We start from the raw sequence: 25,859 nt of genomic DNA, 5'->3' as shown, positions 1-25,859 counted from the left end.
TGTTTTTTTTTCAAAGAAGGGCCTAAAAAAAACAAACAAACAAACAACAAAAAAACTTATAATTGACGAATAGATAAATAATAAATGGGTTGACTTGTATAGCGCTTTTCTACCTTCAAGGTACTCAAAGCGCTTTGACACTACTTCCACATTTACCCATTCACACACTGATGGAGGGAGCTGCCATGCAAGGCGCTAACCAGCACCCATCAGGAGCAAGGGTGAAGTGTCTTGCTGAGGAAACAACGGACGTGACGAGGTTGGTACTAGGTGGAGATTGAACCAGGGACCCTCGGGTTGCGCACGGCCACTCTTCCACTGCGCCACGCCGTCTGGAGTCAATCCAGAAACCATTGTGTTAAAAGTAAACAGTAAAAAAAAATTATAATTTTTCAACATTTTAATGAGTAGGGCCCCTTTGGATCCGTGTGTTTTGTTTTTAAGTGTCATTGCACAAAAAATAATGGTGAATTAAAATCAATGTTGTTTGGAGTTGTTGACCTTTTTACGGCTCCAATTATAATATAATCTCAAATAATAATAATAATAATAATAATAATGGATTAGATTTATATCGCGCTTTTCTATTGTTAGATACTCAAAGCGCTCACAGAGAAGGGGGAACCGAAATATTCTACTTAAAAATGTTATTGGGTGAAAATATTGCTTATTTTGTGTTTTTTTCCATATAGAACATGGTTTTCTTTAACAAAAAGAGCATACCACTTAAATCTTTAAAAACGTCATATTTACAGATTGACCTAATGTTGATCTAGTGCAGGGGTCACCAACGCGGTGCCCGCGGGCACCAGGTGTCCGTAAGGACCAGATGAGTCGCTCGCTGGCCTGTTCTAAAAATAGCTCAAATAGCAGCACTTACCAGTGAGCTGCCTCTATTTTTTAAATTGTATATATTTAATAGCAAGCTGGTCTCGCTTTGCTCGACGTTTTTAATTCTAAGAGAGACAAAACTCAAATAGAATTTGAAAATCCAAGAAAATATTTTAAAGACTTGGTCTTCACTTGTTTAAATAAATTCATTCATTTTTTTACTTTGCTTCTTATAACTTTCAGAAAGACAATTTTAGAGAAATAAATACAACCTTAAAAATTATTTTAGGATTTTTAAACACATACCTTTTTACCTTTTAAATTCCTTCCTATGACAATTTTTTTTTTTTTTTGTAAAGAATAATAAATACATTTTAATTTAATTCTTAATTTTAGCTTCTGTTTTTTCGATGAAGAAGATTTGTGAAATCTTTCTTCAAATTTAGGATTAAAATTCAAAAAATGATTCTGGAAAAACTAGAAAATCTTTAGAATCAAATTTAAATCTTATTTCAAAGTCTTTTGAATTTCTTTTAAAATTTTTGTTCTACAAAGTCTAGAGAAATAATGATTTGTCTTTGTTAGAAATATAGCTTGGTCCAATTTGTTATATATTCTAACAAAGTGCAGATTGGATTTTAACCTATTTAAAACATGTCATCAAAATTCTAAAATTAATCTTAATCAGGAAAAATTACTAATTATGATCCATAAATTCTTTTTTTTTATTTTTTCAAAAAGATTCAAAATAGCGAGGTTTTCTCTTCTTTTTTTCGGTTGAATTTTGAATTTTAAAGAGTCGAAATTGAAGAAACTATGTTTCAAAATTATGTTTTCATTTTTTTCCTGTTTTCTCTTATTTTAAACCGTTCAATTAAGTTGTTTTACTTTGCTTCTTATAACTTTCAGAAAGACAATTTTTGAGAAAAAATACAACCTCAAAAATTATTTTAGGATTTCTAAACACATATACCTTTTTACCTTTTAAATTCCTTCCTCTTCTTTCCTGACAATTTAAATCAATGTTCAAGTATTTTTTTTTTAATGTAAAGAATAATAAATACATTTTAATTCAATTCTTCATTTTAGCTTCTTTTTTTTTGACGAAGAATATTTGTGAAATATTTATTCAAACTTATTATGATTAAATAAATAAAAAAAATTCTGGCAAATCTAGAAAATCTGTAGACTCAAATTTAAGTCTTATTTCAAAGTCTTTTGAATTTATTAAAAAATGTAGAAGAAATAATGATTTGTCTTTGTTAGAAATATAGCTTGATCCAATTTGTTATATATTCTAACAAAGTGCAGATTGGATTTTAACCTATTTAAAACGTGTCATCAAAATTCTAAAATTAATCTTAATCAGGAAAAATTACTAATGATGTTCCATAGATTATTTTTTTTATTTTTTCAAAAAGATTCGAATTAGCTAGTTTTTCTCTTCTTGTTTTTCGGTGAAATTTTGAATTTTAAAGAGTCGAAATTGAAGATAAACTATGTTTCAAAATTTAATTTTCATTTTTTTCGTGTTTTTTCCTCTTTCAAACCGTTCAATTAAGTGTTTTTTTCATCATTTATTCTCTACAAAAAACCTTCCGTAAAAGGAAAAAAAATGTACGACGGAATGACAGACAGAAATACCCATTTTATTATATATGTATATTTATTTATTAAAGGTAAATAGAGCAAATTGGCTATTTCTGGGAATTTTTTTAAGTGTGTATCAAACTGGTAGCCCTTTGCTACCAAAAAGTAGCTCTTGCTTTCAAAAAGGTTGGTGACCCCTAAACTAGAAATTTAAAACTTGAATAATAAAAATAAAACTGAATAACGAGACATTTTTAACATTTTATTTTTACCAAAACCCTTTGGGGTCCCCGGGATCAAGCCTGAGTGGAGGCCTAAATGTATATTTTTTACACATATATTGTATTGTTTTTTAAAATAAAAAATATCAAAGTGGCCCCCGCTTGCTTTGATTATTCAGTGTGCGGCCCTCAGTGGAAAAAGTTTGGACACCCCTGTCTTAGAGCAATGTTCACCACTTCAATGTTCAAGCCAGTCCTGCATCTATTGGCAACTGCTGTTTAGCAGTCATGAAGTTGTCTGCTACTCCAACTAGCATATATAGAACTAGGAGTATTAGTGGTCAATTGTACAGAATATTTATGTTCCATAAATATTGATGTTAAAGATTTCTTTTTTTTTTGTGAAGAAATTGTCAAGACTGGGACTTGGGTGAGGGTTGTTTTCCCGAGGTGCAAAGCGATTGGAGTGGACACGGCGTGAAGATAAAGACATATTTAATTTTACTCATTAAAAAGAACAAACAAAAGGCGCGCACAAGGCGGAGAACAAACTTGGCTATGAAAAAAAAACTAATTCTATAACGTAAACTACGGACATGAAAACAAAACTTTAAATCTGTGGCATGAATAACGATAACTTACTTAGAAAGGAACAGGATCATCAGCACGGATATCATGGGTTTGTAGAAGGTGATAAAGGGTGATGTCGCCATTCTGACTACCTGGTAACTGTGGCTTAAATAATACTGTGGTGATTAGTGAAAATAGGTGCGTGTCATGGGGACAGGTGAAAACTAATGGGTGACCATGGAAACGAGGCAAACAAGGAAGTACAAAACCGGAAGCAATGGAGTCTTAAACAAAACAGAATATAACTAAACAAAACATGATCACAAGACATGATAGAAATGTTTAGAATGAAGTTGATGAATCCCCAAAGAGGGCACATTATCATAATTTCAGAAGGGTTAAAACCAATAAAAATCAGTTCCCGGTGGTTTATTTTTTTTTCCAAAGTTTTTTTCAAAATTTTACCCATCATGGAATATCCCGTAAAAAGTCTTTAAAGTACCTGATTTTTGTTATCTGTGAAGCCACCGTCCATTTTCCTGTGACGTCATCCAGTGACGCCAATACAAACAAACATGGCTGATAGCACAGCAAGATATAGCGACATTAGCTTGGATTCAGACTCGGATTTCAGCGGCTTTAGTGATTCAACAGATTGCGCATGTATTGAAACAGATGGTTGGAGTGTGGAGGCGGATAGCGAAAACGAAATTGAAGAAAAAACTGAAACTATTGAGCGAATAGCTATTGAAGCTATTCGGCGATCGCCTTCTAACCAACGATTGAGTGTCGCAGGATATCCATACATCTCTGTGCCATGTCTGCCTTAGCATCGCTGGTAAAATGTGCGGACCAAACAATCGGGACTTTCGCATCTTGTGACACTGGAGCAACTTGAATCCGTCGATTGGTAAGTGTTTGTTTGGCATTAAATGTGGGTGGAGTGAAAGGCTGGATGCAAATATAGCTACAAATGTACATACAGCTAGCCTAAATAGCATGTTAGCATCAATTAGCTGGCAGTCATGCCGCGACCAAATATGTCTGATTAGCACATAAGTCAACAACATCAACAAAACTCACCTTTGTGATTTCGTTGACTTTATCATTGGAAATGCATCTGCAGGATATCCATATATCTCTGTGCCATGTCTGCCTTAGCATCGCCGGTAAAATGTGCGGACCAAACGATCGGGACTTTCGCATCTTGTGACACTGGAGCAACTTAAATCCGTTGATTGGTAAGTGTTTGTTTGGCATTAAATATGGGTGGAGTGAAAGGCTGGGTGCAAATATAACTACAAATGTACATACAGCTAGCCTAAATAGCATGTTCGCATCGATTAGCTGGCAGTCATGCCGCGACCAAATATGTCTGATTAGCACATAAGTCAATAACATCAACAAAACTCACCTTTGTGATTTTGTTGACTTTATCGTTGGAAATGCATCTGCAGGTTATCCATACATCTCTGTGCCATGTCTGTCTTAGCATCGCCGGTAAAATGTGCAGACCAAACGATCGGGACTTTCGCATCTTGTGACACTGGAGCAACTTAAAGCCGTCGATTGGTAAGTGTTTGTTTGGCATTACATGTGGGTGGAGGGAAGGGCTGGATGCAAATATAGCTACAAATGTACCTACAGCTAGCCTAAATAGCATGTTATCATCGATTAGCTGGCAGTCATGCCGCGACCAAATATGTCTGATTAACACATAAGTCAATAACATCAACAAAACTCACCTTTGTGATTTCGTTGACTTTATCGTTGGAAATGCATCTGCAGGATATCCATACATCTCTGTGCCATGTCTGCCTTAGCATCGTCGGTAAAATGTGCAGACCAAACGATCGGGACTTTCGCATTTTGTGACACTGGAGCAACTTAAATCCGTCGATTGGTAAGTGTTTGTTTGGCATTACATGTGGGTGGAGTGAAAGGCTGGATGCAAATATAGCTACAAATGTACATGCAGCTAGCCTAAATAGCATGTTAGCATCGATTAGCTGGCAGTCATGCCGCGACCAAATATGTCTGATTAGCACATAAGTCAATAACATCAACAAAACTTACCTTTGTGATTTTGTTGACTTTATCGTTGGAAATGCATCTGCAGGATATCCATACATCTCTGTGCCATGTCTGCCTTAGCATCGCTGGTAAAATGTGCGGACCAAACGATCGGGACTTTCGCATCTTGTGACACTGGAGCAACTTAAATCCGTCGATAGGTAAGTGTTTGTTTGGCATTAAATTTGGGTGGAGTGAAAGGCTGGATGCAAATATAGCTACAATTGTACATACAGCTAGCCTAAATAGCACGTTAGCATCGATTAGCATGCCATGCTAATCGATGCACACTCCACGTAAGTCAACTTGAATCCGTCCCTGATCGTGTTGTTACACCCTCCGACAACACACCGACGAGGCATGATGTCTCCAAGGTACGGAAAACAGTCGAAAAAACGGTGTTTGTAATGTGTTTGAGAAAATGGCGGATTGACTACCTATGTGACGTCATCGTTCCGAGTGCGAATAATAGAAAGGCGTTTAATTCGCCAAAATTCACCCATTCAGAGTTCGGAAATCGGTTAAAAAAATATATGGTCTTTTTTCTGCAACGTCAAGGTATATATTGACGCTTGCATAGGTCTGCTGATAATGTTCCTCTTTAAGTTGATGATTACTTCTATGTGTAGAAATCTTTATTTATAATTGAATCACTTGTTTATTTTTCAACAAGTTTTTAGTTATTTTTATATCCATCCACCCATCCATTTTCTACCGCTTATTCCTTTTGGGGTTGCGGGGGGCGCTGGCGCCTATCTCGTTTTTTCCAAATAGTTCAAGAAAGACCACTAAAAATGAGCAATATTTTGCACTGTTATACAATTTAATAAATCATAAACTGATGACATAGTGCTGTATTTTACTAGTTTATCTCTTTTTTTCAACCAAAAATGCTTTGCTCTGATTAGGGGGTACTTGAATTAAAAAAAATGTTCACAGGGGGTACATCACTGAAAAAAGGTTGAGAACCACTGATCTAAGGTAATAATGTTTTATAATCATGTTGTATGAAAATGTCATCCTAAGGAACACTAAACCAGATTTTTTTTTTTAAACATATATTAGTTTGAACTAAGGATGGCTACCATACAGAATCACAGGACTATTAATGGTTAAACCTTTTCAAATGATTAACATCATTTAAAAAGGTTTCCCTTTAGGGGACTTGTTTTTTTTTGTCCCCATACCGTCAGAGGTCCCCTAAAGGTGACTGTGTAAACAGAGCCATGTCCCCATTAAGTCAGCATTGCCAGAATACAGATACACTCGTGTGTGTGTGTGTGTATGTCTGTATGTGTGTGTGTGTGTGTGTGTGTGTGTGTGTGTGTGTGTGTGTGTGTGTGTGTGTTTACCAGTTGATGAGGACATGGTGACACAGAACTCATCTGTAGGAATATTGTGGGCGTCCCGCTCCTCTGCCCAGTTGTGCAAGTCCACCTCCGTCTTGTCGCTCCACCTGCAGTGTGATTTATCACCACTCATCAGCACTATTAACTGTTTTATTTAGCAGGTGTGATGAGGAAGTGACAGTTCCACACCACAATCCTCCGTCCCACGTGTGTGTGTGTGTGTGTCAACATTTTGGATGCTCAGAATTAAAAAAGTATTTGCCATATCGTCAATTCAGCAACATCCTTTTCTACAAACCCCGTTTGCATATGAGTTGGGAAATTGTGTTAGATGTAAATATAAACGGAATACAATGATTTGCAAATCATTTTCAACCCATATTCAGTTGAATATGCTACAAAGACAACATATTTGATGTTCAAACTCATAAACTTTATTTTTTTTTGCAAATAATCATTAACTTAGAATTTCATGGCTGCAACACGTGCCAAAGTAGTTGGGAAAGGGCATGTTCACCACTGTGTTACATCACCTTTTCTTCTAACAACACTCAATAAATGTTTGGGAACTGAGGAAACTAATTGTTGAAGCTTTGAAAGTGGAATTCTTTCCCTTTCTTGTTTTATGTAGAGCTTCAGTCCTTCAACAGTCCGGGGTCTCCGCTGTCCTATTTTACGCTTCATAATGTGCCACACATTTTCCATGGGAGACAGGTCTGGACTGCAGGCGGGCCTGGAAAGTACCCGCACTCTTTTACTACGAAGCCACGCTGTTGTAACACGTGGCTTGGCATTGTCTTGCTGAAATAAGAAGGGGCGTCCATGATAACGTTGCTTGGATAACAACATATGTTGCTCCAAATCCCGTATGGACCTTTCAGCATTAATGGTGCCTTCACAGATGTGTAAGTTACCCATGCCTTGGGTACTAATGCACCCCCATACCATCACAGATGCTGGCTTTTGAACTTTGCGCCTATAACAATCTGAATGGTTATTTTCCTCTTTCTTCTGGAGGACACCACGTCCTCTGTTCCCAAATATAATTTCAAATGTGGACTCGTTAGACCACAGAACAACTTTCCACTTTGCATCAGTCCATCTTAGATGATCTTTGGGCCCAGAGAAGCCGGTGGCGTTTCTGGATGTTGTTGATAAATGGCTTTGGCTTTGCATAATAGAGCTTTAACTTGCACTTATAGATGTAGTGGCAAACTGTATTTAGTGACAGTGGTTTTCTGAAGTGTTCCTGAGCCCATGTGGTGATATCCGTTAGAGATTGATGTCAGTTTTTGATACAGTGCCGCCTGAGGGATCGAAGTTCATGGTCAGTCAATGTTGGTTTTTGGGCATGTCGCTTACGTGGACTGATTTCTCCAGATTCTCTGAACCCTTTGATGATATTATGGAGCGTAGATGTTGAAATCCCTAAATTTCTTGCAATTGCACTTTGAGAAAGGTTGTTCTTAAACTGTTTGACTATTTGCTCACGCAGTTGTGGACAAAGGGGTGTACCTCACCCCATCCTTTCTTGTGAAAGACTGAGCATTTTTTGGGAAGCTGTTTTTATACCCAATCATGGCACCCACCTGTTCCCAATTAGCCTGCACACCTGTGGGATGTTCCAAATAAGTGTTTGATGAGCATTCCTCAACTTTATCAGTATTTATTGCCACCTTTCCCAACTTCTTTGTCACGTGTTGCTGGCATCAAATTCTAAAGTTAATGATTATTTACACACAAAAAAATGTTCATCAGTTTGAACATCAAATATGTTGTCTTTGTAGCATATTCAACTGAATATGGCTTGAAAAGGATTTGCAAATCATTGTATTCTGTTTATATTTACATCTAACACAATTTCCCAACTCATATGGAAACGGGGTTTGTATATTTTATAACTGCTAAAAGACCAGAGGGGTTAATTCAAATTAATGATGCATAATTGATTTTTTTACACACAGAATATATGTTATTAAGACCCCAGAGGGAATAAGCAGTAGAAAATGGATGGATATTTCTTATACAAAACATTTTTTTGAAGTATATATTTTTTTTGTGTCCTAAGTAAGTGAAGCCTCTCTCTTATGAGCTGGGAAAAAAAACAGGTGGGCTCTGTTGCAAATGCACTTTGGCATGTGTCTTATTTTGCCCATAAAAAGTGATAGATATCTCCTGCCTGATGAGAACATGGCAAAACGCCACAGGTTGGAGCATGGTAACATGAATGTGCGGTAAATGAGTGCGTCCATGGTGAAAGCCCTGTATAGGGGGCGGTGACTGATAGTACACGCAATTTTGAAGATTGCACGCACTGTTTAGTGTGAGGTATTTAGATTTGACACAAGCTAATTGTTAGCATGCTAGCTTTTTTAGCTAAATTTGCATCCGTACGCCTGAATAGTCATACAACTTGGTACTTGATACATGCTAATTGTTAGCATGCTAGCTTTTTAAGGTAATTTTGCATGCGTACGCCTCAAGAGTCATACTACTTTGTACTTGACACAAGCTAATTGTTAGCATGCTAGCTTTTTTAGCTAAATTTGCATCCGTACGCCTGAATAGTCATACAACTTGGTACTTGATACTTGCTAATTATTAGCATGCTAGCTTTTTAAGGTAATTTTGCATGTGTACGCCTCAAGAGTCATACTACATTTGTACTTGACACAAGCTAATTGTAGGCATGCTAGGTTTTTTAGCCAGATTTGCATCCGTACGCCTGGATAGTCATACAACTTGGTACTTGATACATGCTAATTGTTAGCATGCTAGCTTTTTTATAGCTAACTTTGAATGCGTACGCTTCAAGAGTCATACTACTTGCTACTTGGGACATGCTAATTGTTAGCATGCTAGCTTTTTTTAGCTAACTTTGCATGTGTACGCTTTAAGAGTCATACTACTTGCTACTTGTGACATGCTAATTGTTAGCATGCTAGCTTTTTTAGCTAATTTTGCATGCGTATGCCTCAGAGTCATAACTTGGACTTGTCACATGCTAACTGTTAGCATGGTAACTTTTTTTTTAAGCTAATTTTGCATGTGTATGCCTCAGAGTCATAAAACATGCTACTTGGCACGTGCTAATTGTTAGCATGCTAGCTTTTTTAGCTAATTATGCATGCGTACGCCTCAGAGTCATACAACTTGGTACTTGACACATGCTAATTGTTAGCATGATAACTTATTTATAGCTATTTTTGCAGGCATATGCCTCAGACTCATACAAATCGGTACTTGTCACATGCTAACTGTCGGCACGCTAACGTTAGCATTTCAGTTTGACTTGAGCGTATCGGCAGGGTTTTCACACCAAATTTACTTGATACCCGACAAGATCAGTCCAAACTGAAAGTGTGTCCTCCATGACGTGATTACTAAGTGGAGCTCTAAACCGGCGGCAATGATGATTACATTTCCCATCATGCAATTAAAAATGGATTTATTCCAGATGTGCAGTACAATTACTGTAAATCCAGTCTGCAAGCCGCTATTTTTTTCCTTCACTTTAAACCCTGCGGTTTATAAAACAATGCGGCTAATTTATGTATTTTTCTTCGCTGACGGACAAACTTTAAATAGTTTTAAAAAACCCTTAAACTACCTGAATAGGTGTGTTATTGTTTGTGGTATGGCACCATCTTTTGGACGAGTTCGCTCACTGCAGGCGCTGCAGTGTCCTTCCATTTAGAGCTTTTGTCCGGAAGTAGAAGTGCTGTTCCGTCTTCTAGCCGTCCACAGTGTTTCTACCCGAATGGATTCTTCATTCGTCACTCCAAGCAACGTTTGTCAGTTTTACAATATAACTAAAACAACTCTTACTTACTAAAGTGTGTGATGTCTGTAGGAGTGTTTTGTGCATATTTATAGGTGCAATCATAATGTAATCGAGCTAGTGTAGTTAGCATGAGCTAATATGTTAACATGTTTACAAGTGTCTGTGTTAGTATTATTACATTACAATGGAATTATTTTCTGTATTTCTTCAGTTTCCTTAATTTACCAAAATGTCACTGTTTAGCTGATTGGAGAGCTAGCTTGCGCAGCTAGTGGGTCTGTTTTGTTTGATCAGCCGTTTTACTGCCGTCTTACAGACACTGTTTGCAAATAATTAAGTAATGCAAATAAACATTTTTATTTATATATTACGAAATATATAGTTTATATATTTAGCTTATAGTCCGGTGCGGCTTATATATGGAAACATGTTTCCATATACATGTGTTTTTACATTTTAGATTTATTTTTTTAATTGGTTTTACCCTTTAAAATCGTTTTTTAATCATATTTATTTTTATATTGTTTTTATGTATTTGTTGTTTTTATCCAGTCATTGGTGGAGCTAAGGATAATATTGGAATATTGTTTTTGATATTGTTGTGCAGCACTTTGGAAACATTTCTGTTGTTTAAAAATGTTATACAAATAAAGTGAATGTGATTATTTCCCCATGTGCCGGTGTGCTCTTTAGTACACGGTACTGCATAAACTTGAGCAAGAAAACAGACAGACGCAATAATAATAATCAGCTCCAAAACATACACACACCTGACCTCCTCTCCGTGCTGGTCTTTAGAAAGTCCGATCCACCAGTCAGTGGGGCCCGCGGAGAGCTGAGGGGACGCAGAGAAAGACAAGAAGGATTCAGTCCTCGCTCTGTTGGAAGAGCAGACTTCTCTCAAAAAGCGTCTTCTACTTCCTTCTTTTGGGATCACTAAGTCTGACCAGCCTTAACAAGACCATCCATAAATGATTCAGGTCAAATATATATGTATATATACATGTATATATATATATATATATATATTAGGGGTGGGCAAATTAATGCGTTAATTACGAGTTAACTCATCAATCTATTAATGCCGACAATTATTTTATCGCGCATTTGCGTATGTTTACATGCTTTTATTTTGTTAACGCCTTTTTCTTATAAAGATGGCGGCGCCCGGACGGGCTTCGCCGTGGAGGGGCTGTTGGTAAAGATAGAACATTTGGCAAAAATACCGGACAATTCTGCAAATTTCATGGCTGGCTTACAGCGTGGTCACTCCGGGATCACTTACGACCGCCAGACAATTCTGGATGTGGATGGATCAGGCCGTTTTGGACTGAATGAGGCGTGCTTGCTAGACCGGCTAGCTAGCATGGGAATACTTTGCCGGCTACATCCAGCGGCCTGTGAAGCAGCGGAGTATATGTGTTGTCTGTCTATTTATGAATAATGCAGACCAGGAGTGTTGGCTGAGTTCTTAACGTTTACTTTCAGAGCGTGCATATCACAACATACAAGATGCCGTCATGGCGACACAACCTATACCGGGCTACCGCGCATGTTTGTCACTCCTGTTGCATGCTGGGTAGGGTAGTTCTTTTTTTCCCTGGCTCATAACATCACAATATAGTACCATGTATATGATGCCTTCAGTTTATCAAAGCACCAAGCAAACAATCGGAAAATTCCCATCATATCAATTCCTAGATATGGTCATAATTATTTTAAGTGCACTACGCAGAATAAACACAACATTATTAATATTGCTACTACGGATAATTTGATCAAAAATTCCCTAAAACAGCCCACTAACTATAATATAGGTTTTTTAAACATAAGATCCCTGATAAAAAAAAATGTTTCTGCTGTTACCTCAGAAATTGCCTGTTCGGATGTTAGGATTGTGGCTCAGAGATTTGTATGTAGATTATATTTATTTTCCATAACAAACAGGATAACTTAAATACCCTGGCAGTAGCAATAAGCTTAAATGTTTGTATTTACATTTTTTGAGTTGATTTTCATAAAATATGCTATTTAACTGCTACTGTTTAACAAGGACTGATTTAAATTGTGTTTGCACAACAAATGTTTTGGCGCTTTTGTTCATGTGGGAGAATATTCCAATAAAGGTGCACTACACACTACTTTTGAATTCATTATTGGGCTTTGTGTAAACAATGCAGTTAATCGCAATTAATCAGAGAAAAAGTGTGATTAACTTCAATTACAATTTTTAATCATTGCCCAGCCCTAATATATATATATATATATATATATATATATATATATATATATATATATATATATACACTCACACACACACACACACACACACACACACACACACACACACACACACACACACACACACAGTAGAGGCCAAAAGTTTGGACACACCTTCTCCTCATTCAATGTGTTATCTTTATTTTCATGACTAGATTGTCACATCAAAACTACAAATGAACACATGTGGAGTTATGTACTTAACAAAAAAAGGTGGAATAACAGAAAACATGTTTTATATCCTAGTTTCTTCAAAATAGCCACCCTTTGCCCCGGTTACTGCTTTGCACACTCTTGGCATTCTCTCCATGAAATGGTTTTGACTTCACAGGTGTCTCACACACACACGTGTGTGTGTATATATATATATATATATATATATATATATATATATATATATATATATATATATATATCTATCTTCATCCATCTTCTACCGCTTATTCCCTTTGGGGTCGCGGGGGGCGCTGGTGCCTATCTCATCTACAATTGGGCTGAAGGCAGGTACACCCTGGACAAGTCGCGACCTCATCGCAGACACACACACACATATATATATATATACACACACATATATATATATATATATATATATATATGTGTGTGTGCTTGTGTGTATGTATGTATATATATATATATATATATATATATATACATACATACACACAAGCACACACACATATATATATATATACATACATACACACAAGCACACACCTATATATATATATATATATATACACACACACACACACACACACACAGGTGCACACACACACATATATGCCAATGTATATATATATATATATATATATATAAATATATACACACACACACATATATATGTGTATTTATATATATAAATACACACACATATAAATATATATATATATATATATACACATATATATAATACATATATACACATACATATATATATTCTATAATATACATACTAATATATACACATACATACATATATAATATTATATATATATATATATATATAAATATATATATTCTTATTAATATTGATTTTTCTTTGATCACTTTGGATTGTTTTGTGTGATGTTTGTGTGTCCTTTCAATTACTATGTTGATGGCTATTCTGAAGGTTGCTGGGCTGGGTTTGCTTTGGATTTGGAAATGTATTCTTATTGTATTATTCTGTTGGACTGATTAAAAAATAAAATAAAACAAAACGAGTACATAACATATGATGAAGTATTGAGAGAATACAAATAGTAAATTAATAATTCAGATAGAAAACAACACAATTCATAATAAAAAACTTAAGAGTTTATTTAACATGCTCATTAAAAAGAATTCTTGAGCCTCTTTTTTTTAATCAACTTAATCATTACTTAAATATATTAATTTGTTCTGCAGTAAAATAGCACTTGGATACGTTTGTAATAATTACCTAAGATGTAGGGACTTTAAATTACAACAACTGGTAAAAAATTTTAAAAAATCCTTCGAGCCGGATTTGAACCAGCGACCTAAGGATATCTACAACCGCTACAGTCCTCCGCTCTACCAACTGAGCTATCGAAGGGATATATACCCATCGCCGTATTTGCTAGTTTATACTGTCCACTAGTTTGCTTGGTATTTACAATAATTGTAGGACAAAGATGTTACAATAAAACCTTACCATTGATGGTGTATATTTTTCATAAAAGCGTCTTATTTTGGAATAAAGTGACGCATTGGTGGGAAAAATCTTACACTGGCAGAACAGCACCCCCACATGGCTGTAAAATGCATTACACCATCAGACGCAGTGGAGGATGAACCCTGTTTGTGTTCAATAATAATAATAACCATGGATTAAATAATACATTATTATTTATTATTGATGGAACTAATGATGATATTGTAAGGAAGTGCTAAACAAGATGTTGTTGGTGGCCCCATTTTGGTAGTTTAAGTGCATAAAAGACAAAACATGAAGTTAAATGATGTCTCTGATTAGATCATGTTTCATATTAATTTGACAAATGCTGTAAATATTTATATTCACTGTTAATGAAAGCTCATAAGAAAATGAAAAAAAATAGTGTGATAAATCCTGGACTGGACTCTCACGGTTGTGTTGGATCCACTATGGATTGAACTTTCACATTATCATGTTAGCTCGACATCCATTGCTTTTGAATTCCCCACATATGCGGTCCTCTCCAAGGTTTCTCATAGTCATCATTGTCACCGAGGTCCCACTGGGTGTGAGTTTTCCTTGCCCTTGTGGGCTCTGTACCGCGGATGTCGTTGTGGCTTGTGCAGCCCTTTGAGACACTAGTGCTTTAGGGCTATATAAATAATCATTGATTGATTGATAAATCCGAGGAGGAAAAAAAAGTGCAATATCTCACACCACCAAGGAATGTATATTATAGACAGCTTGCCAAGTCAGTGCTACATATCATTATACAGTTCATGATTATTTATATTATCAATCCATTCAATACTTGTTGAAGTTGAAAGTCATGGTAAATTCAAACTAAGTGCACTTTAAATAAATTTGCAGCAAATAAATATTATTTGATTAGCACTGAAGTTTTGTTAAATTAATTATTCTACTTGTGCAACAAATGAATTTCTGGCCAATTCAAAACTGCTTTGCTGCGCGGCCTTGGAGTGGAAAAGCAACCAAAACACAAGAAATGGGCAAAAATGACAAAAAAAAAACTAAAAAAAATCTTTGTGTAAAGATCTGGCTACAATTTACGTGTAAAAATAAGTTTGTTTTGTAAAGAGGGCCATAAATCTGTCAGGATGATGGCATTTAAAGCGATGCTAAATGAGTAATTATCTCTATGGACTTTTGAATGGACAATACTGACAGTAATATATATATATATATATACTTATTTGTATAAACACTGTAAAAAAAAAACTGGAAATTTTACAATAAAAAACTGACAAGTCAGTCGCCAGGATTTGACTGTAAAATCGACCGTGTTTTTACAACATATTACTGGAAATAAAAAAACAGCAACACTGTTTTTTTAACTCTGGCAACAAAGTTGGCAGTTTTTTTTTTTATCTTAAAAAACTCCTGTGGCGTTGTTTTTCCACCTACAATAATACTTTCTTTTTTTTTCTAGAAAAAAAAGTGGCAACTCAGTCACCGTAATTTTACTGTAAAAACAGTAGAATTGGTTTTTTTTTTTAATGTAGATTTTTTTTTTAATGTACGGAAATATGCTGTAAACCACAGTGTATCTATTGTCATTTTTACAAGGTACAATTAGATCAGGGGCCGGCAACCCAAAATGTTGAAAGAGCCATATTGGACCGAAAATACAAAAACAAAACTGTCTGGGGCCGCAAAAAATTAAAAGCCAAATTACATTCAGATAGTGTGTCATGAGATATACACTGAATTTTGAGGACTTAAAGGAAACTAAATGAGCTCAAATATAGCTACAAATGAGACATAATGATGCAAAATGTACATCTACTGGTCACACTTATCATTACACCATGTACCAAATAAAATAGCTTCCAGGTCGGTAAGCACAACCAGAATTAATACGGGTTATAAGGTGCACAAGTATCTCTTATGTGTGACTGCCATCTACTGATCACACTTATCATTACACCATGTACCAAATAAAATAGCTTCCAGGTCGGTAAGCACAACCAGAATTAATACGGGTTATAAGGTGCACAAGTATCTCTTATGTGTGACTGCCATCTACTGATCACACTTATCATTACACCATGTACCAAATAAAATAGCTTCCAGGTCGGTAAGCACAACCAGAATTAATACGTACATAAGGCGCACCGGGTTGTACGGTGCACAAGTATCTCTTATGTGTGACTGCCATCTACTGATCACACTAATCATTACACCATGTACCAAATAAAATATCTTCCAGGTCAGTAAGCACAACCAGAATGAATACGTACATAAGGCGCACTGGGTTTTAAGGTGCACAAGTATCTCTTATGTGTGACTGACATAATGATGCAAAATGTACATCTACTGGTCACACTTATCATTACACCATGTACCAAATAAAATAGCTTCCAGGTCGGTAAGCACAACCAGAATTAATACGGGTTATAAGGTGCACAAGTATCTCTTATGTGTGACTGCCATCTACTGATCACACTTATCATTACACCATGTACCAAATAAAATAGCTTCCAGGTCGGTAAGCACAACCAGAATAAATACATACATAATGCGCACCGGGTTATAAGGTGCACAAGTATCTCTTATGTGTGACTGCCATCTACCGGTCACACTTATCATTACACCATGTACCAAATAAAATAGCTTCCAGGTCGGTAAGCACAACCAGAATTAATACGGGTTATAAGGTGCACAAGTATCTCTTATGTGTGACTGCCATCTACTGGTCACACTTATCATTACACCATGTACCAAATAAAATAGCTTTGAGGTCGGTAAGCACAACCAGAATTAATACGTACATAAGGTGCACCGGGTTATACTCTGCACAAGTGTCTTTGATGTGTGACTGGCATCTACTGGTCACACTTATCATTACACCATGTACCAAATAAAATAGCTTCCAGGTCGGTAAGCACAACCAGAATTAATACGGGTTATAAGGTGCACAAGTATCTCTTATGTGTGACTGCCATCTACTGATCACACTTATCATTACACCATGTACCAAATAAAATAGCTTCCAGGTCGGTAAGCACAACCAGAATTAATACGTACATAAGGCGCACCGGGTTGTACGGTGCACAAGTATCTCTTATGTGTGACTGCCATCTACTGGTCACACTTATCATTACACCATGTACCAAATAAAAATAGCGTTTCTGTTTGGGTGTGAGACCGTGAGAGGCGAGAAAGTATGAAAAGATGAAAGGATGAAAAGAAGAAGACACCAACCCGCCTCAAGCGCTCCCTGACAAAGTGCAGCTCCTCCCGGGAGTGCACGGACAGCAGGTAGGCGCCCATCATCTGACAGCCCAGGGAGACGGCGTGCCAGCCCAGGGTCTGCTTGGCCACCAGGTACTCGGCACCCCGGTAGAAGACCCAGGGCTCGCCCTCTGTGGGACAAGCGCGGGTCACTGCATGCCGACTGGCTAGCGCTTCAAAATGGCGGACTTACGCTCCGTGTACCAGTAGGGAGTCTTCAGTTGGGCCCCTGGAACATACAGCAGGTGACCTTTGTAAACAAACATGTCTTCCCTTCAGGACCAGACTGACTCCTACCTCTGGGCAGCTGACACACCCACTCCTGTCTGCTGTCACACCGCTGTGGGAGGACACGCTCGCTCAGGTGACCCAGCACAGCACAGTCCCCCTCGCTGCCCTCCTCCAGGAAGGACGTCCGCACCTGCACAACAATTACACTTCAACCTGCTCACTCACTCTCTAACACCAACAATTACACTTCAACCTGCTCACTCACTCTCTAACACCAACAATTACACTTCAACCTGCTCACTCACTCTCTAGCACCAACAATTACACTTCAACCTGCTCACTCACTCTCTAACACCAACAATTAGACTTTAATGTACTCACTCACTCTTTAATAACACCAACAATTACACTTCAACCTGCTCACTTACTCTCTAACACCAACAATTACACTTCAACCTGCTCACTCACTCTCTAACACCAACAATTACACTTCAACCTGCTCACTTACTCTCTAACACCAACAATTACACTTCAACCTGCTCACTCACTCTCTAACACCAAGAATTAGACTTTAATGTACTCACTCACTCTCTAACACCAATAATTAGACTTTAATGTACTCACTCACTCTTTAATAACACCAACAATTACACTTCAACCTGCTCACTTACTCTCTAACACCAACAATTACACTTCAACCTGCTCACTCACTCTCTAACACCAAGAATTAGACTTTAATGTACTCACTCACTCTCTAACACCAATAATTAGACTTTAATGTACTCACTCACTCTCTAACACCAATAATTAGACTTTAATGTACTCACTCACTCTCTAACACCAATAATTACACTTCAACCTGCTCACTCACTCTCTAACACCAATAATTAGACTTTAATGTACTCACTCACTCTCTAACACCAATAATTAGACTTTAATGTACTCACTCACTCTCTCACACCAAGAATTACACTTTAATGTGCTCACTGACTCTCTAACACCAAGAATTAGACTTTAATGTGCTCACTCTCTAACACCAAGAATTAGACTTTAATGTACTCACTCACTCTCTAACACCAAGAATTAGACTTTAATGTGCTCACTAAATCTCTAACACCAAGAATTAGACTTTAGTGTACTCACATTTTCGAACATCAAAAAAATTTACTCTAATATACTCACTCTCTAATACCAATAATTAGACTTTACTGTACTCACTCTCTAACACCAATAATTATATTTTAATGTGCTCACTCACTCTATAACACAAATAATTAGACTCTAATGTACTCACTCACTTTTTAACGGCAATAATTAGACTTTAATGTACTCACTCTCGAACATTAAAAACATGTACTCTAATCTACTCACTCTCTAACACCAAGAATTAGACTTTAATGTCCTCACTCACTCTCTAACACCCAGAATTAGACTTTAATGTGCTCACTAAATCTCTAACACCAAGAATTAGACTCTAATGTACTCACTTTTTACGCCAAGAATTAGACTTTAATGTATTCACTCTCGAACATCAAAAAAATTTACTCTAATATACTCACTCTCTAGTACCAATAATTACACTTTAATGTACTCACTCACTCTCTAACACCAAGAATTATATTTTAATGTGCTCACTCACTCGCTAACACAAATAATTAGGCTCTAATGTACTCACTTTCTACACCAATAATTAGACTTTAATGTACTCACTCTCGAACATAAAAAAAAATTACTCTAATCTACTCACTCTCTAATACCAATAATTAGACTTTAATGTACTTACTCACTCTCTAACACCAACAATTAAACTTTAATGTACTCACACACTGAAGGCTCTCAGGCTCCAATTACTTATCAAAGATTACACTTCTAATAAAAATTATTTTGGAAAACCGTTCCTATTCTTGCCATAAAAACAGGGTTTTGACAAAACGGCATAAAATATTTTAAAAAACAACTTTTATATTGACAGATTGGCCTTAAGTTAATCTAGAGATTCAACCGTTGAATGATAATAAAAATATATGACTTATTGCTAACATTTTTATGACTGAGAGCCAGTTGGGTCCACGAGAGCAAACTTAAACCTAAATGTGAAATAAATCTACAAACCCTGTTTCCATATGAGTTGGGAAATTGTGTTAGATGTAAATATAAACAGAATACAATGATTTGCAAATCCTTTTCAAGCCATATTCAGTTGAATATGCTACAAAGACAACATATTTGATGTTCAAAATGATAAACATTTTTTCTTCTGCAAATAATCATTAACTTTAGAATTTGATGCCAGCAACACGTGACAAAGAAGTTGGGAAAGGTGGCAATAAATACTGATAAAGTTGAGGAATGCTCATCAAACACTTATTTGGAACATCCCACAGGTGTGCAGGCTAATTGGGAACAGGTGGGTGCCATGATTGGGTATAAGAGCAGCTTCCATGAAATGCTAAGTCATTCACAAACAAGGATGGGGTGAGGGTCACCACTTTGTAAGCAAATTGTCGAACAGTTTTTGAACATTTCTCAACGAGCTATTGCAAGGAATTTAGGGATTTTACCATCTACGGTCCGTAAAATTATCAAAAGGTTCAGAGAATCTGGAGAAATCACTGCACGTAAGCGATGATATTACGGACCTTTGATCTCTCAAGCGATACTGCATCAAAAACCGACATCAGTGTGTAAAGGATATCACCACGTGGGCTCAGGAACACTTCATAAAACCACTGTCGGTAACTACAGTTGGTCGCTACATCTGCAAGTGCAAGTAAAAGCTCTACTATGCAAAGCAAAACCCATTTATCATCAACACCCAGAAACGCCGCCGGCCTCGCTGGCCCGAGCTCATCTAAGATGGACTGATGCAAAGTGGAAAGGTGTTCTGTGGTCTGACGAGTCCACATTTCAAATTATATTTGGAAACAAAGGACGTGGTGTCCTCCGGAAAAAAGAGGAAAATAACCCTCCGGATTGTTATAGGTCCGAAGTTATAAAGCCAGCATGTGTGATGGTATGGGGCTGTATTAGTGCCCAAGGCATGGGTAACTTACACATCTGTGAAGGCACCATTAATGCTGAAAGGTCCATACAGGTTTTGGAGCAACATATGTTGTCATCCAAGCAACGTTATCATGGACGCCCCTGCTTATTTCAGCAAGACAATGCCAAGCCACGTGTTACAACAGCATGGTTTCGTAGTAAAAGAGTGCAAGTACTTTCCTGGCCCACCTGCAGTCCAGACCGGTCTCCCATAGAAAATGTGTGGCGCATTATGAAGCATAAAATACGACAGCAGGGACCCTGGACTGTTGAAGGACTGAAGCTCTACATAAAACAAGAATGGGAAAGAATTCCACTTTCAAAGCTTCAACAATTAGTTTCCTCAGTTCCCAAACGTTTATTGAGTGTTGTTAAAAGAAAAGGTGATGTAACACAGTGGTGAACATGCCCTTTCCCAACTACTTTGGCACGTGTTGCAGCCATGAAATTCTAAGTTTATTATCATTTGCAAAAAAAAAAAGTTTATCAGTTTGAACATCAAATATGTTGTCTTTGTAGTGCATTCAACTGAATATGGGTTGAAAAGGATTTGCAAATCATTGTATTCTGTTTATATTTACATCTAACACAATTTCCCAACTCATATGGAAATGGGTTTGTAAATAAAAAGTATTACTTCATTTTTTTTTTTACATTATTGAGTGTGCATCCCTTTTGAAGGCATCTTTCCCGTGAGTAACATATTTTACTGTGGCAAATATCTCTAATTAGTCCAAAAAAAGTCAAATATGAGTTCAAACATAAATCAGCCAACCCCCTGCGGGATTTGAACCCAGTGCATGGTTCACGCTGCGAGCAAGGGGGCACAGAGAGAATGTCTCATGTGCCTGATCACAGCTGATGTGCGTATTTAGGTGGAGGACATTATTAAGAGTACTTACAGGTGAGCCATCGGACCACTTCCACTCTCCAGGATGTTCAGGATCTCTCTTGTTCAGGCCCACCCAAAACCAGCGAGCCTCTGTTCTGAAAAGTAGCAGCAGAACACCAACAACTCCTTCTTAAAACTGACCTGGACCAAGACAACCTTTGCACTTGCGAGACCTTTCCGATATCGCAGCCTCACGTGTCGACCGTTACCATGGCAACAGCACTCATACACACTTGTGTTATTGAGCGGTGTGGAATGTCAGACAAGGTTTGGTCAAGTGAAATGAGTCAAACAAAACACCAACATATCGTATTTCCTTGAATTGCCGCCGGGTATATAGTATGCACCTGTCTAGAATTACTGCCATGTCAAACTCCTTTCGCAAAATAATAAGCGCATGCTTAGCATTACCCCCGGCTCAGGATTAGCGCTGGGTCAAACTCGTTTCGCAAAATATTATTTTTATCGCACATGATATCACACACAAGTAAACACCCTTCAGGACTGCTCGTATTGCACATGATACCACACACAAGTAAACATTATGCAGGACTGCTTGTATCACACATGATATCAGACACAAATCAACATGATGCAGGATTGCCTGTATCACACAGGTAAACAAACAGACTGTAGGACTGAGTGTATCGCACTTGACATCACACCCAAGTAAACCCGGTGCAGGACTGCTTGTATCGCACATGATATCACACACAAGTAAACATTATGCAGGACTGCTTGTACCACACATGATATCACACACAAATCAACATGATGCAGGACTGCCTGTATCACACTTAATATCACACACAGGTAAACAAACAGACTGTAGGACTGAGTGTATCGCACTTGACATCACACCCAAGTAAACCCGCTGCAGGACTGCTCGTATCGCACATGATATCACACACAAGTAAACATTATGCAGGACTGCTTGTATCACACACAAATCAACATGATGAAGGACTGCCTGTATCACACTTAATATCACACACAGGTAAACAAACAGACTGTAGGACTGAGTGTATCGCACTTGACATCACACACAAGTAAACATTATGCAGGACTGCTTGTATCACACATGATATCACACACAAATCAACATGATGCAGGACTGCCTGTATCACACACAGGTAAAGAAACAGCCTGTAGGACTGAGTGTATCGCACTAGACATCACACCCAAGTAAACCCGATGCAGGACTGCTCGTATCGCACATGATATCACACACACAAGTAAACATTATGCAGGACTGCTTGTATCACACACAAATCAACATGATGCAGGACTGCCTGTATCACACACAGGTAAACAAACAGACTGTAGGACTGAGTGTATCGCACTTGACATCACACCCAAGTAAACCCGGTGCAGGACTACTCGTATCGACCATGATATCACACAAGTAAACATTATCCAGGACTGCTTGTATCACACATGATATCACACACAAATCAACATGATGCAGGATTGCCTGTATCACACAGGTAAACAAACAGACTGTAGGACTGAGTGTATCGCACTTGACATCACACCCAAGTAAACCCGCTGCAGGACTGCTCGTATCGCACATGATATCACACACAAGTAAACATTATGCAGGACTGCTTGTACCAGACATGATATCACACACAAATCAACATGATGCAGGACTGCCTGTATCACACTTAATATCACACACAGGTAAACAAACAGACTGTAGGACTGAGTGTATCGCACTTGACATCACACCCAAGTAAACCCGCTGCAGGACTGCTCGTATCGCACACGATATCACACACAAGTAAACATTATGCAGGACTACTTGTATCACACATGATATCACACACAAATCAACATGATGCAGGACTGCCTGTATCACACTTAATATCACACACAGGTAAACAAACAGACTGTAGGACTGAGTGTATCGCACTTAACATCACACCCAAGTAAACCCGCTGCAGGACTGCTCGTATCGCACATGATTTCACACACAAGTAAACATTATGCAGGACTGCTTGTATCACACACAAATCAACATGATGCAGGACTGCCTGTATCACACACAGGTAAACAAACAGACTGTAGGACTGAGTGTATCGCACTTGACATCACACCCAAGTAAACCCGGTGCAGGACTGCTCGTATCGACCATGATATCACACAAGTAAACATTATCCAGGACTGCTTGTATCACACATGATATCACACACAAATCAACATGATGCAGGATTGCCTGTATCACACAGGTAAACAAACAGACTGTAGGACTGAGTGTATCGCACTTGACATCACACCCAAGTAAACCCGCTGCAGGACTGCTCGTATCGCACATGATATCACACACAAGTAAACATTATGCAGGACTACTTGTATCACACATGATATCACACACAAATCAACATGATGCAGGACTGCCTGTATCACACTTAATATCACACACAGGTAAACAAACAGACTGTAGGACTGAGTGTATCGCACTTGACATCACACCCAAGTAAACCCGCTGCAGGACTGCTCGTATCGTACATGACATCACACACAAGTAAACATTATGCAGGACTGCTTGTATCACACATGATATCACACACAAATCAACATGATGCAGGATTGCCTGTATCACACTTAATATCACACACAGGTAAACAAACAGACTGTAGGACTGAGTGTATCGCACTTGACATCACACCCAAGTAAACCCGATGCAGGACTGCTCGTATCGCACATGATATCACACACAAGTAAACCCGCTGCAGGACTGCTCGTATCGCATTTCTATTCTAATACCATCACAGCGATACATTCCCTGTATCTGAAATATAGGAGTCAATGGCATTGTGTTACAGTATCCTTACAGCCAGGACAGTGACTGCATTGAAAAAAAAAAGGCCATAGGGCGGTACCAACCCTTGGAACATGTGACTGAGGAGTTGCTGGACAAACACCTGCTCCTCATAGCCATGGAAGGTGACTAGCTGGCTGCCCAGAGCCTGGCAAAAGAAATCGGCCTCCACCCACGTGCGCTTCATCAGCACTTTTTCATCGTGGAACACCTGGAAGACAATTAAAACTCATCGTCAGCTGGCGAGGCAACACTTCTTCGTTAAAGTCAAGACCAAATTTGTACTCCTTGTTGCCTGACCACAGTTACAAACAAATATGACGACTAGATTACATAACATCTGGAGAGGCAACGTAAGTCCGCCCCCTAGTGGTTGCTTGCATCCAGGGCGGGGGTCGGCAACCCAAAATGTTGAAAAAGCCATATTGGACCAAAAATACAAAAACAAATCTGTCTGGAGCCGCAAAAAACTAAAAGCCATATTACGTACAAATAGTGTGTCATGAGATATAAATTGAATTATGAGGACTTAAAGGAAACTAAATGAGTTCAAATATAGCAACAAATGAGGCATAATGATGCAATATGTACATACAGCTAGCCTAAATAGCATGTTAGCATCGATTAGCTTGCAGACATGCAGTGACCAAATATGTCTGATTAGCACTCCACACAAGTCAATATCCATTCATCTTCTTCCGCTTATCCGAGGTCGGGTCGCGGGGGCAGCAGCCTAAGCAGGGAAACCCAGACTTCCCTCTCCCCAGCCACTTCGTCTAGCTCTTCCCGGGGGATCCCGAGGCCTTCCCAGGCCAGCCGGGAGACATAGTCTTCCCAACGTGTCCTGGGTCTTCCCCGTGGCCTCGTACCGGTTGGACGTGCCCTAAACACCTCCCTCGGGAGGCGTTCGGGTGGCATCCTGACCAGATGCCCGAACCACCTCATCTTGCTCCTCTCCATGTGAAGGAGCAGCGGCTTTACTTTGAGTTCCTCCCAGATGGCAGAGCTTCTCACCCTATCTCTAAGGGAGAGACCCAAACCCATTTCGGCCGCTTGTACCCGTGATCTTGTCCTTTCGGTCATGACCCAAAGCTCATGACCATAGGTGAGGATGGGAACGTAGATCGACCGGTAAATTGAGAGCTTTGCCTTCCGGCTCAGCTCCTTCTTCCCCACAACAGATCGGTACAACGTCCGCATTACTGAAGACGCCGCACCGATCCGCCTGTCGATCTCACGATCCACTCTTCCCTCACT

The 25,859-nt window shown here is 38.2% G+C and overlaps 1 protein-coding gene and 1 non-coding gene across 5 annotated transcripts in view; both read right to left on the bottom strand.

Annotated features, from left to right (window-relative positions):
* pla2r1 (phospholipase A2 receptor 1) overlaps positions 1 to 25,859 on the bottom strand; it is a 105,754-nt gene that overhangs the window by 35,325 nt on the left and 44,570 nt on the right. For all 4 annotated transcript variants that reach the window (XM_061887315.1, XM_061887312.1, XM_061887314.1 and 1 more), the window contains 7 exons: positions 24,668 to 24,813; positions 21,789 to 21,873; positions 17,911 to 18,034; positions 17,807 to 17,842; positions 17,584 to 17,744; positions 11,189 to 11,253; positions 6,638 to 6,741 (listed from right to left, as the gene is read on the bottom strand). In XM_061887315.1, coding sequence (XP_061743299.1) covers positions 6,638 to 6,741; positions 11,189 to 11,253; positions 17,584 to 17,744; positions 17,807 to 17,842; positions 17,911 to 18,034; positions 21,789 to 21,873; positions 24,668 to 24,813 — 721 coding nt within the window. The remainder of the gene's footprint in view (positions 1 to 6,637; positions 6,742 to 11,188; positions 11,254 to 17,583; positions 17,745 to 17,806; positions 17,843 to 17,910; positions 18,035 to 21,788; positions 21,874 to 24,667; positions 24,814 to 25,859) is intronic.
* trnay-gua (transfer RNA tyrosine (anticodon GUA)) lies at positions 14,173 to 14,256 on the bottom strand. The gene is given in 2 exon segments: positions 14,173 to 14,208; positions 14,220 to 14,256. It is a non-coding gene; the product is annotated as a tRNA-Tyr (tRNA).

This window comes from Nerophis ophidion, linkage group LG25, assembly GCF_033978795.1.
Source record: "Nerophis ophidion isolate RoL-2023_Sa linkage group LG25, RoL_Noph_v1.0, whole genome shotgun sequence".
NCBI lineage: Eukaryota > Metazoa > Chordata > Actinopteri > Syngnathiformes > Syngnathidae > Nerophis > Nerophis ophidion.
The sequence above is the reverse complement of the archived record's forward strand: the minus strand, read 5'-3'. Positions and strand labels throughout refer to the sequence as shown.